At 41.1% G+C, this 15337-nt stretch overlaps 1 protein-coding gene across 4 annotated transcripts in view; it reads left to right on the forward strand.

The window, feature by feature from the left end:
* Dnm1l (dynamin 1 like) overlaps window positions 1-15337 on the forward strand; it is a 48761-nt gene that overhangs the window by 29856 nt on the left and 3568 nt on the right. Inside the window, exons 8-18 of one of the 4 annotated variants that reach the window (XM_048367144.1) lie at window positions 1952-2083; window positions 4536-4742; window positions 6415-6535; window positions 7083-7238; window positions 7587-7676; window positions 8589-8681; window positions 11639-11695; window positions 12274-12351; window positions 12665-12697; window positions 14204-14380; window positions 14570-14679. In XM_048367144.1, the coding sequence (XP_048223101.1) occupies window positions 1952-2083; window positions 4536-4742; window positions 6415-6535; window positions 7083-7238; window positions 7587-7676; window positions 8589-8681; window positions 11639-11695; window positions 12274-12351; window positions 12665-12697; window positions 14204-14380; window positions 14570-14679 (1254 nt within the window). The remainder of the gene's footprint in view (window positions 1-1951; window positions 2084-4535; window positions 4743-6414; window positions 6536-7082; window positions 7239-7586; window positions 7677-8588; window positions 8682-11638; window positions 11696-12273; window positions 12352-12664; window positions 12698-14203; window positions 14381-14569; window positions 14680-15337) is intronic. The other 3 variants (XM_048367151.1, XM_048367162.1, XM_048367171.1) reach the window with 3 other exon arrangements.

A 15337-nucleotide genomic window follows, 5' to 3' on the forward strand; every position in this document is an offset into this window, starting at 1 on the left:
CTGAAATCACTCCTACCTTAATTTCCTTCTTCTGTGACGGTACTGCTGAAGAATGTGCATTACTCTTAAAGACAGAAAGATATTCACTGAAACCTCTTGTGGACATTGCTAATAGAAATCGTTTCTAAAATAGTGCCACAAAATGGAATATAATTTAATCATCAGGCTTTAAGAATTCCTGCCTGTTATGTAAGCTGTGTATGAAAGGGGCACTTGGAAAAAGTATTGTCTATTTTTACCGAGGCAAGAAAGTTTAAGGTGGTAGAATTCCACCCCTCTCTCACAGTCCTAGAGCTTGGGCCTGGGTGCTGTCCCTGAGCTTTTTTTTTCCCCTCAAGGCTAATGCTCTACCACTTGAACCACATCCTGTTTTTTGGTGGTTAGTTGGAGATAAGAGTCTCACAGACTTGCCTTCCTGGCCGGCTTTGAACTGCTATCCTCAGATCTGCCTCCTGAGTAGCTAGGATTATGGGTGTGAGCCACTGGTGCTGGGCTAAGGAGGTAGAATTTTAGTAGATTGGTTAAATCCCACTATTAGTGATGCTATGCAATTGCCATGATGTGACTTGGAGAAATTTTATTAAAGGCATCATAATTATAAGTTGCTGATATTTCAAAAATATACAAAGGCAGTTAACTCTTCCTGAGTGTCTATGTTTTGGACATTCCTCTGTGAGGAATTTGCAAATGGTATCTCTTGTAACCCTCTCAGCATTTCATGAGGTAGGCATTGTAGTTTGTATGTTTTATAATTGAAATGATAGGTTTTGTAATATGAAAACTCAGGTTATGCATTTATGAAAGGTAGAGCTGGATTCAGGAGTTAATCTTTCAGTACAGAGCTTTTGTATGGTAGGAAACACTGGGATATCACATGTAGGTTTCACATATAGTCGCTTCACAGACTACGTACAGGAGGATTTTTGTTTTTTTTTCCCCTATTCCTAAGACTTGAACTCTGGGCCTGGGCACTGTCCCTGAGCTGCTGTTGCCCAGGGCTGGCACTCTACTACTAAGCCACAGTGCCATTTCCTACAATATAAGTTTAAATCACAGCTGCTTTCTTTAAGAGTCATGTGTGCATGTGCTCATATGCATGTGCATGTGCACACCAGTTCTGGTGCCTGAACTCAGGGACTGTTACTAAAGAATATTGCTTTGAGAAGAGAGATAAGAGAATAATAGAATTCACAAATTTGATCAAAGTATATCATATGCATATATGGAAATAGCAACATATGAAACCCCTTTTGTGCAATTAATATGTAATAATAAAACTACCACTTTTGATTATGATGATAATAATGGTGCTATATTATCCAGCTTTAAATACTTCAATGTCATGTAGTATATCTTGACTGTGCTACTTAATGTGTGGCCTGTTGGAATCTCCTAGAACCTTAGTTCCTTGCCATAAAAATGGAAGAATAGTACCTACCATATGGAATTATTGTGAGAACCAAAACAGCCATGTCAGGTATTAAGGAAGCAATATCTGGGCATGGTGCTGTGGAGCATGCCTGTAACCCCAGCAATTTAGGAGGTACAGATCTAGGAGAATTGTGAGTCTAGGCAAATAATGAGATACCCCCCCCCCCCCAATCTCAACAAAACAAGTTGGGCACTGTGGTGAGTACCTGCCCCCACCCTACATGCCAGACGTGGTGGTGTGCACCTGCTCCCCACCCCCACCCCTGCATGCCAGGCTGTAGAAGGATCTTGGTCCAAGGATGATCTCGGCCAAAAGCAATATCTTGCCTAACCTAGAGCAAAAAAAGGCTGGAAATGTGGTTTGAATGGTATGACACATGACTACCTAGCAAGTGTGAAATCCTGAGCTCAGTTCCACTCCCTTCCTGCCCCATGGTGCTAATATGAACTCCACCGTCATGGAAGGAGGGAGAGGATGACAACTGCCCTTTCAAATAGTTTTACCATTTTTCAACCATAGGAGCCAGCTGGATATTAACAATAAGAAGAGCGTAATTGACTCAATCCGGGATGAATATGCTTTTCTTCAAAAGAAATACCCATCTCTAGCCAACAGAAATGGAACCAAGTATCTTGCTCGGACTCTAAACAGGTAACACTTTCACTCTTTTACCCCCTGGCTTGAAATCAGGGCCTTCTGCTCTTGCTTGGTGTTTTCCCACTCATAGCTGACACTCTCCCACTTGAGATATGCCATCAGTTTCAGCTTTTGCTGAAATTGTTATTTGGAGATAAGACATGTGGATTTCACTCTATGGGCTGGTTCCAAACCATGATCCTCAGATTTCAGCCTTCTGAATAGACATGAGCTATCAGTGCTCACCCACATTTTCCCCTTTTGAAAAGGAGATGTTTTGGTTTTGCCAGCAGGTGTCTGAGACTCTTTCTTTATAATTCTTGTAAAGTAGATGTCTTTTTTGGGGTGTGGGGGATGGTCAGTACTAAATAATCAAATGAACTTAAAACATTAAAGTATGGTTTTGTTGTTGTTTGGAGCTAGTACTGGGGCTTAAACTCAAGGCCTAGGTGCTGTCCCTGAGCATTTTCGCTTAAGGCTAGTGCTCTGTTACTTGAGCCACAGCTCCATTTCCAGCTTATTGGTGTCTAATTGGAACTAAGTCTCACAGACTTTCTTCTATCCCAGCTGGCTTAGAACTGCAGTCCTCAGATCTCAACCTCCTGAATTAGGATTATAGGCATGAGCCATCAGTGCCCAGCAGTGACAAAGTTTTTGACAGTTAATCTAGTTTTGAGGTTATAACTAGTTATCAATGACTTTAATTCAAAAGCTGAAGTAAAATTTAGAATTTTTGCATGACTATTTTTAATTTAGAACTTTTAGAAGTAATGTGTGTTGTATACCTTGTTTCTCTCTGTAGGAACTTCCTAGGTGATTTTTAAGTGACTGCATAAATGAAAGCTATTTTCTCTTGGTTTTTGTCTGACCTCTAAATGAAAGGCAGATGGATTTGAGTAAGGGGGTTTTACACTATTCTGGGGACCTCCTATAAAAGATAAGCCAATAAAACCAAACTTTATGGGCAGAATTGGACTGACAGGCTTACTTTTCTTGGGGTAAAATGGTATTAATAGGAAAATAATTTGCATTAAAAAAATTTGTATTTGGCCAGGCACTGGTGACTCACAGCTGTAATCCTGGCCACTAAGAAGGCTGAGATCTGAGGATTGAGGTTCAAAAGTAGACAAGCAGGAAAGTTCATGAGCTTTTTATCTCCAATTAAATTGGCACCCCAAAAAAACTGGAAGTTGGAGCTGTGGCTCAAGTGGTAGAATGCTATCCTTGAGCACAAAGCTCCAGGACTGGCATTTAAAAAATTAAAACATTACATTTGCTTTTCTTTAACAGTCCCCACAATATGAGTCAAAGACAGATATTAAAAGTACTGACCAAAACATCTTCATTTATGTCATTTTTGATGTAGGTGTCCCTATAATCTAAGACTGCTTCATTACCTACAGGATAACCAATACAGTAAAACCAGTTGAAATGGGATTTTTTTTTTGTTCTGCTTTGTTTACTATTGTAGTCTCACTAGAGCAGAGATGCTTCATCGTTTGGGAGTTTGCCCTTTTCTCTTTTTTTTTTTTTTTTGTCCTGGGGCTTGAACCTCAGGGCCTAGGCACTGTCCCTGAGATGTTTTGCTCAAGGCTAGTGCTCTACTACTTTGACCCATGGCTTCATTTCCAGTTTTTGGAGTGGTAATTGGAGCTAAGAGTCTCACTTTTTTGCCCAGGCTGGCTTTGAACCGCAATCCTCAGATCTTAGCCTCCTGAGTATCTAGGATTACAGGCGTGATTACAGGCGTAAGCCGCAGTGCTCAGCAGGGTTTTCCCATTTCTCCAGTCAGGCTGTTCCTCTGTGAATCCTCCCCAGGTGTCCTTTAATTCAGTTAATTGTGACACTATTTACCAAGGAATGGTATCAGATCCCATAGACTGAGGACTCACTCCCACAAGACTGCCCTTCCACTCCGGTGTCAGTTACCAGTGCAAAGGTATAACCTTTGCTTCTGACTGGCTTCGCATTTAGCTTCCCAATCCTTTGGCTCCAGTTGATTTCCTGACGTGTCCCAGGACTCGCGGAAACATTGACTTATAAGTACCCACTTTCAATAAGGAATGTTACAGAGGATGAAGATGAACCAGTTGGGAGAAGGCAAGGCATATGGGATGAGCTAGAAAAGGCACCAGAGCTTAGCTTTCACACTCCTGGAGTTTGTCTGTGTTCAGCTGCATGGTCTTTGTCCTGAGTTTTCATGGCAGCTTCTTTGCACAGATGTTAGTGATTATATCATTGGCTCTTGGTGATTCATTTAATTGCCAGCATCCCGCAGGGTTGGAGCTTGGAGTAGCTTACTTCTGGAGGTACTTGAGCTTTTAGGCAATGTGGCTGAAGATCATAGATTTCTCAGAATCACACCACCATGATAAATTATGTGACAGGTTGTCTGTTCCCTTTCTTTGTACTTTAAAAACATGGCATGTTTGTAGCATCAGAATACTCAGGGCTTAATGTTTTCCAGGTTACTAATGCATCACATACGAGATTGCTTACCAGAGCTGAAAACAAGAATAAACGTGCTAGCTGCTCAGTACCAGTCTCTTCTGAACAGTTATGGTGAGCCTGTGGACGATAAGAGCGCTACTTTACTCCAGCTCATCACCAAATTTGCCACAGAATATTGTAACACAATTGAAGGAACCGCAAAATATATTGAAACTTCAGAGCTGTAAGTTAAATGTTTTTGTAAAGACTCCGTTAACCTAGATTGCGAGGTCGCTATCTTTTTGCTGAAGTGACTAAAATTACCTGATAGTGACTTCTTATCCATAAAACAAAAGTATAATTTTATAGAAATGGTAGGGTAACTGGTATGTGTATAAAATGCTTTGTAAACCACTATGCTCTTCGGGGAGTACTGGGGTTTGAATTAGTAAGCACGTACTCTACCACATAAGCCACACTCCAGCCTAAACTACTGTGCTTTTGTTTTTTTCTCTCCTGTGCCAATAATGGGGCTTGAACTCAGGCCCTGGGTGCTGTCCCTTAGCTTTTTCACTGCAGACTAGTGCTCTATCACTTGAGCCATAGCTCTATTTCCTGCTTTTTTGTGGTTAATTGGAGATAAGAGTCCCTAGGACTTTGAACAGAGATCCTCAGATCTCAATCTCCTAAGTAGTTACAGGTGTGAACCAGCAGCACCACCTAAACTACTGTGCTTTAAGAGCATAGGAACAATTTGAGGTCTTTTAAAAAGCAGTATTTTTACTTGACAATCATTTTGAAATATTTTCCCCCCTTGAGAAGAGAGAGGTCTCATTGTTGTCCAGGCTGTGCCCAAACTCATGAGCCATTTCCCTCCGTCTCTCAGGTAGCTAGGACTTCAGGAATGGGGCATATGCCACATTCTAACAATTTTTCTTAACTTTACTTTTAAAACATTCTATCAGGTCCTAGGATTCACGCCTGTAGTTCTAGCTACTTAGGAAGCTGAGATCCAAAGATCAGAGATCCAGGTTAGCCCAGGCAGACAAATCTGAGTGCAAGCTCTAGGATCAGCATAAAAAATAAATAAATAAAGCCAAAATTAACCTTAATTTTACCAACTAGAGATTATTCTTGCTAAGTTTGATATTGTCCTCGACAATGGTCAAGAGACTGAGTTTGTCAAAACAGAAGTAGGCAGTCAACAGGTCATCAGTTAATAATTATTTTTAAATTATATTAGGAATAATTATATATGTAATAAAAAGATAATTATGTGGCTATATAATTTCCTTATTTTTCTTCTTATTTAACAAAATTAGATAAGAGAAAACATGTAAGGAGATTTATTTCACCATATTTGAAAACTACATAAAATTTAGATTTCATTGTGGGCTGGCCCCATGGCAAAGTTTGCTAAGCTTAACCTCAATTTTGTGAATCTTAAGAAACAAGTATGGCATCATTCCCTGTCTTTAAGCTCATAAACTAGTTGAAGAGAACTAAGGCAGAGAAAAGCTGTTCAGCATTGCCTGATGTTTTATGTTGCAAACACATGGACATGGGAATAGATGGGATCAATTTTTTTTTTTTTTTTTGTCAGTTGTGGGCTTGAACTCAGGGCCTGGGTGCTGTCCTTGAGCTTTTTTTGCTCAAGGCTAGCACTCTACCACTTTGACCCTCAGCCTTCAGGTTTTCTGGTGGTTAATTGAAGATAAGAGTCTCACGGACTTTCCTGCCCTAGCTGACTTTAGACCATGATCCTTAGATCTCAGCTTCCTGAGTAGCTAGGATTACAGATGTGCGCCACCAGTGCCTGGCAAATAGAACTATTTATGTGGCAAACTTAGAGTTCTGACTTGTAGCTTCTTTGCGACATAGTAATACAAATAACCCTACAATTTATTGTCTTTCAGATGCGGTGGTGCTAGAATTTGTTATATTTTCCATGAGACTTTTGGGCGAACCTTAGAATCTGTTGACCCCCTGGGTGGCCTTAACACTATTGATATTTTGACTGCTATTAGAAATGCTACCGTGAGTATGCTTAACTTTTAGACTTCAAAAATGAGGCTAAAGCCCTTTTTCAAAAACTACGTCGTGTCTTATTTTTTTTAAACAGTACTAGGGTAATGTGCACTTGCTAGGCAGGCACTCTACCACTTGAACCAAGCCACTATCCCTTTTTGTTTGTGTTGTTTTTGTCAGTCCTGGGACTGAGCACTGTCCCTGAGCTTCTTTTGCTCAAGGCTAGTACTCTACCACTTGAGCCACAGCACCACTGTAGCTTTTTCTGTTTATGTGGTGCTGAGGAATCGAACCCAGGGCTTCATGTATACAAGGCGAGCACTTTACTACTAGGCCATATTCCCAGCCCCTTGACCTCATTCTTGAAGCAATACTTTTCAGGAAAAATACCAACAATGTGATTTTACTTTGTAGCGCTTGTGAAACCGCTCATAGCTATCAGTAAGAACCTGGAGGTTTTATTGTAAATATCAGCAATGCGATTTCATTGTAGCGTTTGTGAAACCGCATGTAGCTATCAGTAAGGACCTGAGGTTTTGAGGTTTTGTGGTTTCAGGGTCCTCGCCCCGCTTTGTTCGTGCCGGAGGTTTCCTTTGAGCTGCTGGTGAAGCGGCAGATCAAGCGTCTGGAGGAGCCTAGTCTGCGCTGTGTAGAGCTGGTGCACGAGGAGATGCAGAGGATCATTCAGCACTGCAGCAACTACAGCACCCAGGTCCGGTGGCGCTGGGCGTGGCCTGCTCCCCTCACCCCTCACCAGGAGTGAAGGAGAGGGATTCCCTTCAGGGTTTCAGCAATGTTTTCATTACAGTGACATTTTTTTTTTTTTTTTTTTTTTGCCAGTCCTGGGCCTTGGACTCAGGGCCTGAGCACTGTCCCTGGCTTCTTCCCGCTCAAGGCTAGCACTCTGCCGCTTGAGCCACAGCACCGCTTCTGGCGGTTTTCTGTATATGTGGTGCTGGGGAATCGAACCTAGGGCCTCGTGTATCCGAGGCAGGCACTCTTGCCACTAGGCCATATCCCCAGCCCTACAGTGACATTTTTATTTCTCTGTTGCACACAGGAATTGTTGCGGTTCCCTAAGCTTCACGATGCCATCGTGGAAGTGGTGACGTGTCTCCTTCGCAAGCGGCTCCCTGTCACCAATGAGATGGTGAGTGCGTCCTGGGCGTTTCGATCCCTAGGTAACAGCTAAGCCTTCCTTCGCGCTGTTGTGGTTAGTTTAGGCACCTCTTGCCATGAAAACGTATCTTATTCCAAAAGAGAGCTTGCAGTAATTATAGAGTAAGGTGCATTTTTTTTCCTTCAAGGTCTCATCATTGCTAACCTATAGTCATACTTTGTGCTGAGGAATGTGCATAACTTTACTGTTAATGTTGTGCCACTGAAGTTAATGGAGAATTAGTTCTGCCTCCAGCTGTTGTGAACTGAGTCTGTATTGCAAGCTTACTTCAACTGTGATGAGATTACATTTCCTTTTTAAAAATACAAATAAAATTACATCATTTAATTTTTGCTCAAGGCTGGCACTCTACCACTTGAGCCTCCATTTCAAGTGTTTTGGTGGCTAATTGGAAATAAAGAGTTTCATGGACGTTCCTGACTGGACCAGCTTTGAACCTCAGTCCTCAGATTGCAGTGCCTGCCCACCACATGTCACATTTTAACTAAGTACTTTATAATTAAAGATAATCACTACCTCGAGTCTAATAAAGTTAGCATGTTTAATTTATGACTGACGTAAACTGTTTTCTTGTTGATGTTGAACTAAATGCTTGATGTACATTAAAAAATGATCTGAAAATTTTAAGTATTGGAACTTTATTTCTACTAACAGTAAAGTGCTTCTACTTTTATGTCTTTTCTTCCTCAAAAGTAGAATTTTAAATTCTGAAATGTAAATTTCAAAGTTAAATTATTACTTGGCAAAGATTTGTCATTTGGAATATAATTTACTATTTAAACATGCACTTTATATCCTTTTTCAGTATATTCTGTTACTATACAGCTTTATACATAAACATCTCAAAAATAGACATATTTTTGTCTTTTATTCTTTTCCTAGGTCCATAACTTAGTAGCCATTGAGTTGGCGTACATCAACACAAAGCACCCAGACTTTGCTGACGCTTGCGGGCTAATGAACAATAATATAGAGGTAAACAGAAGTTGTCCTTGTGCAGAGATTGGAAATCTGTTGTATCTAAATTTACAGTAAACTTATTTAGCATGAAAACTTAACTATGAAACATATGTGCCACAGTAGCACCTCACATTTGCAAGGAAGTGTGGGGATTTCATTGGTTTGGGTTTTTTAATTCCTTTAAAATCATCAGATGGAATGATTAGTACTTTCTGCTAGTGGCCTTCATCAGTCTAGTGCTGAAGGACTGCCTGGCTTTGTTTCAGTAAGTGGTGTACTTGACTCACGTTGCAGCGTCTAGAACAAGTGAGGATTCAAGATGGTGTGTCCTTGGCTCTGTAAGCTGTGGAGGAAGCCCTATAAGAATGGCCCAACTTTTCATGAACTTGGAAATGCAGAGGACTCTTGGCTGTCCTGTGATCATGCATCTCGTGGACCTTTCCTTCCTGTTGATGTTAATGTAACATAGTAGCTAGAACAATTTTTCTAGAGGGTTCCCCCCCCCCACTCCCCTGCTACTCCTTGGTACAACAAGACCTAAATCTCCTATATAAAATTTTCTCTTTTTTCAACTTGAACACTCTAGTTAGAGCATGACAAAATGCCACCAAGGGCAGGGCAATCATCCCTCCTGTGCTTATGAGCGATTATAGAAAAGAGCTCCTGGACATCGACCGCTCACACCTGCCATCCTAGCTACTCAGTCTGGGATCTGAAGATCACAGTTTTGGGTTTTTTTGTTTTGTTTTGTTGGCCAGTCCTAGGGCTTGAACTCAGTGCTGAGGAATCGAGGAATCGAACCTAGGGCTTCATGTATACGAGGCAAGCATTCTTGCCACTAGGCCATATTCCCAGCCCCTGAAGATCACATTTTAAAGATAGCCTGGGTAGGAAAGTCTGTGTGACTCTTACCTCCAATTAAGCACCAACAAAGCTGAAAGTGGCGATGTGGCTCAAGTGGGACAGCACCCAGGCCCTGAGTTCAACCCCCAAGGAATGGCACCCAGAAAGCAAACAACCAACAGTAGCTTCTGTTTAATAGGCACTTAGAAGGAGAATTTTCCCCGTGACCCCCCAGTTCCAAGATACACTCAGAAAAAAAGAAGCTCCTATAGGAGCCCGGCTTAGCGTATTTTTCACAAATGAACATGTGAATGGTTTTAATGACTGCCAAGGAACTTTATTGGGAATATTCACTTAGCAATCGCCCTTTAAGAGTAGTTGTTAGATTGGAAACTGAGGGCTGAGGAAGAGTTAACAAAGCGAGTAAGCCAGGTCTGCTAGGGTCCAGGGCCAATAAGGGTGGAACTGGTTGTTTTCTAAAGTTTGTTAAAAATAAGTGTATTTTCCCCGCACTGGCTATAACCTCTGATGAAAACAATTAAAATTTCTGTTAAAAAAATGTTACACGTGAGACACCTCATCATGCAACCTGTGAACTCAAAGGTTTTTACAAGCTTGAGAATATATAGCATGAGGTGTTTTCATTGTAGGAGCAATTTTTATTTTAGTTCACCAAATGCCTTTCTACTGTATGTGATCCAGCCTGTTAGAGATCCGTTATCCTCACAGGCGCATCATTCTGTACAGCAGGCACCCAGTGCATGTTGAACAATCCTTACAGCTCGTACAAGTTTGATAAAAAAGCAAATTGCAATACTGAGCAGTTGGTCAGTCTGTTAAACTAACTGGGTTTTAGAAAAGTGCATCAGTGGTCACCACTTTCTAGGAAATAGTTTAGAATTAAGAATACTTTGGGGCTGGATGCTGGTGGCTCAGGCCTGTAATATTGACTACTCAGGAGGCTGAGATCTGAGGATCATGTTCAGAGCTAGCCTAGGCAGGGAAGTCTGTGAGACTCTGATCTCCAGTTAACCACCAGAAAAACTGGAAGTAGAACTGTGGCTCAAAGTGGTAGTGGGCAGCACTCAGGTCCTGACTTCAAGCCCCATGACCAAGAACAACAACAACAAAACTTTTAGGTTTTTTTGTTTAAATTATTTTTATTGTGCTAGGAATATGGCCTATGAGTGCTCTCCCCATAAACATGAGGCCCTGGGTTCAATTCCTCAGCACCACATATGTAGAAAACGGCCAGAAGTGGCGCTGTGGCTCAAGTGGTAGAGTGCTAGCCTTGAGCAAAAAGAAGCCAGGGACAGTGCTCAGGCCAAGTTTAAGCCCCAGGACTGGGGAAAAATTATTTTTATTAGTGTATATTAATTGTACAGTGGTTCCTTTTTGCTGGTACTGGGGCTTGAACTCAGGATCTGAGCTTGTGAGGCAGGCAATCTGCTGTTACGTCACACCACTAAACCTGTTTGAGTTTTTTTTCTGGTAATTTTTGAGAGCAACTCAATTCCTGTCAAGTGTTGGATCTGCCTCTGTCAGACTTCTCATCTCGGCTGGACAGTGGATAGGTGTCACTGGGTCCAGCTCTCCTTTTGGAAGGAATCTCTTTCCTACCTGGTTTGGTATTGAACTATTGTCCTCCTAATCTCAGTCTCCATGGAGCTAGGATTATAGTTTTTGAGCCACTGGCACTGGGCTCAGAAACGTTTATAAATGGCAGCCTCAACCTCAGATACTTTCCTCAAGGAAGAATGGTTTGGTTTCATTTTATGGGAGCTGCCTTGCATTTATACAGGTGGGCAGACCAGTGGCTTTAAAGCTTTTCACTTCACATTCTGCAGCAAGTGCTGAAGGCTGATATTGCTCAATCTTTCTTAACTTCTTGGCAAAGGGAAAGCTGCGCTTCATTCTCTCACTGGAGAATTCCTGGTACGGGCAGCCCTCTGTGACTCCTTACAATCCCACTCAGAGGTCTGCAGGAAGATTTGGTCTGCTTTATTGTGTCATGTGTCTCAGCAGTGAGCGACTACTAAGTTATGCCATACTTTCCAAACAAGATGACCATTTATCTTTTAGTTGGCACTTCTCAATATTCTGATAATCACTTGTTTGCATTTTTACAGGAACAAAGGAGAAACAGGTTAGCAAGAGAATTGCCTTCAGCTGTATCACGAGACAAGGTAAAAACAACAGCTTTAAAAGCATATTCCTAATTACCAAAAATAGACAGTAGCCTCAGAATATTGCAGTTGCAGAATCAACTTTTGTTGTGTAAAGACAAGTATGCAAGTTTAAAATACTTTGAATAATTTAAAGATAATTAGAATACACTACGATTAAATTAAAGATACTTTTTAACTGTTAGGACTTTAAAAAAAAACTTCAGAATCATCACGGTTTGTTTTTTTTTTTTAAGAGAAAGGACAACAGAACAGGTTTTAATTAGCAATAAGTATAGCAGTTGGTATATTAAAATGTGTGGTATGACAGTCTGTTGCCATGAATTCTTTGCCAGAAAAAACCTTTTTCAGTGCCAAAAACAAAATGAAGCTTTTGGATTTTTCTTAGGTATTCATCTGAAGAAAACTTTTCACAAAGGTAGTGAGGCTGACTAGACTGCTTTATCTCTCCCATGATGATTTTTGTTTTTCATGTATTTTAATATTTCAGAGGGGAAACAGGTCACATGGATCAAATATTTCTGAGTGCACTTTTGGCATCCTTGATTTTTTTTTTTCCCTGCGTTTTTTGCCCGTAGTCTTCTAAAGTTCCAAGTGCTTTGGCACCTGCCTCCCAGGAGCCCGCCCCTGCCGCTTCTGCCGAGGCTGATGGCAAGGTCTGTTCTGATTTTAATCTAAGCCTGCATGCCTGCTTGTTTGCTGCAACATTATCTTCTGCAGACAGTACACTGAATAGAAGAATATTAATATGGGGTATTGTGCTAAGGTTATCACTTTTGTCTGATTGGAAGCTTTGAAATTATGTAACAATGCATTCTTTATAAATGCTGGCATGCTTCTGCTTGCAATGTAGAAGATGCACACAAAAGAAGTAATTTAAAGAGGAAATTATCCTGCATTTAAAAAAGTTTCAAGCAACGGTATTTAAAATTTGCTTGTTAAATTGCATGTTTCAACATCTTTTAACAGTTAATTCAGGACAACAGAAGAGAAACTAAAAATGTGAGTCCCTTGCTTCAGAATGGAAATGCTGTTGCCTTTGGCGCTCAGTGAAACACTGTCTTTAAAGTTGTTGAAGAACTTGTTTGTTCAGTGGCATCACTAGTTCCTGTCTGTTATGTTCTGTTTCTTTTACCTAATACATGTAAGGTGGCACTAATTGTTTTAACACTGTTTAATAACACTAGGCTTTCATACTGTTGTTACCAAAATTAAAAACTGTTTTGAAGGTAACAGAGATGGAAACTGGCCAAGTGCTGGGGCTCCATGCCTCTAATCCTGGCCAATCTGGAGACCCAGATCTGAGCATTGTGGCTCAGAGGCAGCTGAGGCAGGAAATTCTGAGACATTTATCTCCCAACTAAGCACCAAAATGCTGGAAGCAGAACTGTGACTCAAGTGGCAGAGTGCTAGCCTTGAGTGAAAAAGCTAAGGGAAGAGCACCATGGCCCCGAGTCCAAGCTCCACTACCAGTATATAAATAATTTTGAATTTTGGTAAGAATTATGATCTCAGAGATGAAAATTGTACTTTTAAGCATTTCTGAGATCTGTCCAGGACTAATGGATAATCCTCTAATGCTTCTTTATCATGTGTCTCATTTCTGTGTGTCTCACTAAATACATAATTCCCTCACCCACACATGCTTCAAATGCTTGCATGAGCCAATCAAAACAAATGGGGACTGACAATTAGAGACGGCTAATGACCATTTCAGCAGCAATTTCAATGTGTAAATTAGTTTGTCCAGCACATACCTACTTCCTTTCCTTACTTAGTATGCAGACTAAATTTCACAGCCTTAGGAATGTTTTGCTTTCGCTCATATACTGACAACCAATGTGCTCATCACTTAAGGTTTCACTCATTTGCACTTGAAAATATCATTACGTTTTTTAAGCTGTTATATAAAGATTACATAACTTATTCCTGCACAGATACACAGCTCTCTTTTAACATACTAGAGGAAGATTTGGGCAAGTGGTTCAATTTGGAAATGATACCCAAGATTGCCATTTTCTTATAACTACTGTAACGGTAGTTAACAGACTTTTGAAAATGGCCCTAAAAACATGTTTTCAGTATTATTCAGTATTGATGGATTATGTTTCCCCATTGTCGTAAACAGTCATTTCCTTTTTTGAGAAGTGAAAACTATAATCATTATCTCAGATAATGAAGTTGCAGTACTGTTTTAATTAAGTGTGGAGATGTGTGCTCATGGAACATGAGATGAGAGTTGAGCTTTTCAGGGTGAACTTGAGGAGACTGAACTGAGTGGGCAGCTCTGGGTTTCCTTGTTGGGTGGCTTTTGTTTTTCCCCACATTCCAGTGGCTGAGGGAACAGTGAATAAATATGGGGCTGTGGAGGGGGAGAGCACACAGCGCTACCGCAGTCTCTCTGGGACCCTGCTGTCTGCCTGAGCAACTCCCGTGGGCACTGGGGTTCTTGGTTAGTGTCATCATCCATGTGTGGTTGGTACAAGTGTTGGGAAAATGTGTTCCCAGGTTGCATCAGGAGGTGGCGGGATTGGAGACAGTGGTCAAGAACCAACAACAGGCAACTGGAGGGGAATGCTAAAAACTTCGAAAGCTGAGGAATTGTTAGCTGAAGAAAAATCCAAACCAATTGCAGTTATGCCGGCAAGTCCCCAAAAGGGCCACGCTGTCAACCTGCTGGATGTGGTAAGCCATGCGAACTGGGGTGACATTCAACAAATGTTCAAATTAGAAGGAAAACTATGAGAAAAGTCTCAAAAACTTTACTCCCCAGTATGTTAGTCATTTTTCTTTACTATTAAATGTCACTTTTCAATGTTAATGTCACTGTTTTAGAATGGCAAAAAAGTAACATTTTTCCCTCATCTCATTCAGCCAGTTCCTGTTGCACGAAAGCTTTCTGCCCGTGAGCAGCGAGACTGTGAGGTTATTGAACGACTCATCAAATCCTATTTTCTTATTGTCAGAAAGAATATTCAAGACAGGTTAGTATTACGTAATACAGACAAGAGTGGAACACTGTTGAGTCCATGATCTGGTTTGCTAACACTTGGATATAAAAGTTGTATATGTGTTTGGGTTGTGGCTGAAGTACAAGGGCACCTGCCTGGCAAACAGGAGGCCGAGTCCAACCTCAGCTTCAAAAAACAAAAACACATTTGGGTAACTGGTAACAAGCATCAATCTGTTAATAGAATAACCAGGAACCACTTATTCAAGAAATAAATGGAGCCAGGCACCGGCAGCTCACACCTGTAATCCTTACTACTCAGGAGGCTGAGATCTGAGGATTGCAGTTCAAAGCCAGCCCCAGCAGTAAAGTCTGTGAGACTCTTATTGCCAATTAACCAACAGAAAACCAGAAATGATGCTGTGGCTCAAGCGGTAGAGTGCTAATGCTTACAATCTTTAGTTAGAAGAATGGGTCCCAGCTACTAGGAAGGTCGAGGGGCGAGGTCAGAGTGGGCAGTTGGAGACTTGTGAGGGGCAGCTTGAGTCAAACCCAGTCTGATCCGCAAGAGAAAAAAAATTTTTTTAATAGCTGAGGAACTTAAAAAGGTCTGAATTCAGGACCTGGGCGTTGTCCTACAGTTTTTCATTCAAAGCTTATACTCAACCTCTTGAGCCACAGCTCCATTTCCC

Source organism: Perognathus longimembris, chromosome 1, assembly GCF_023159225.1.
Source record: "Perognathus longimembris pacificus isolate PPM17 chromosome 1, ASM2315922v1, whole genome shotgun sequence".
NCBI lineage: Eukaryota > Metazoa > Chordata > Mammalia > Rodentia > Heteromyidae > Perognathus > Perognathus longimembris.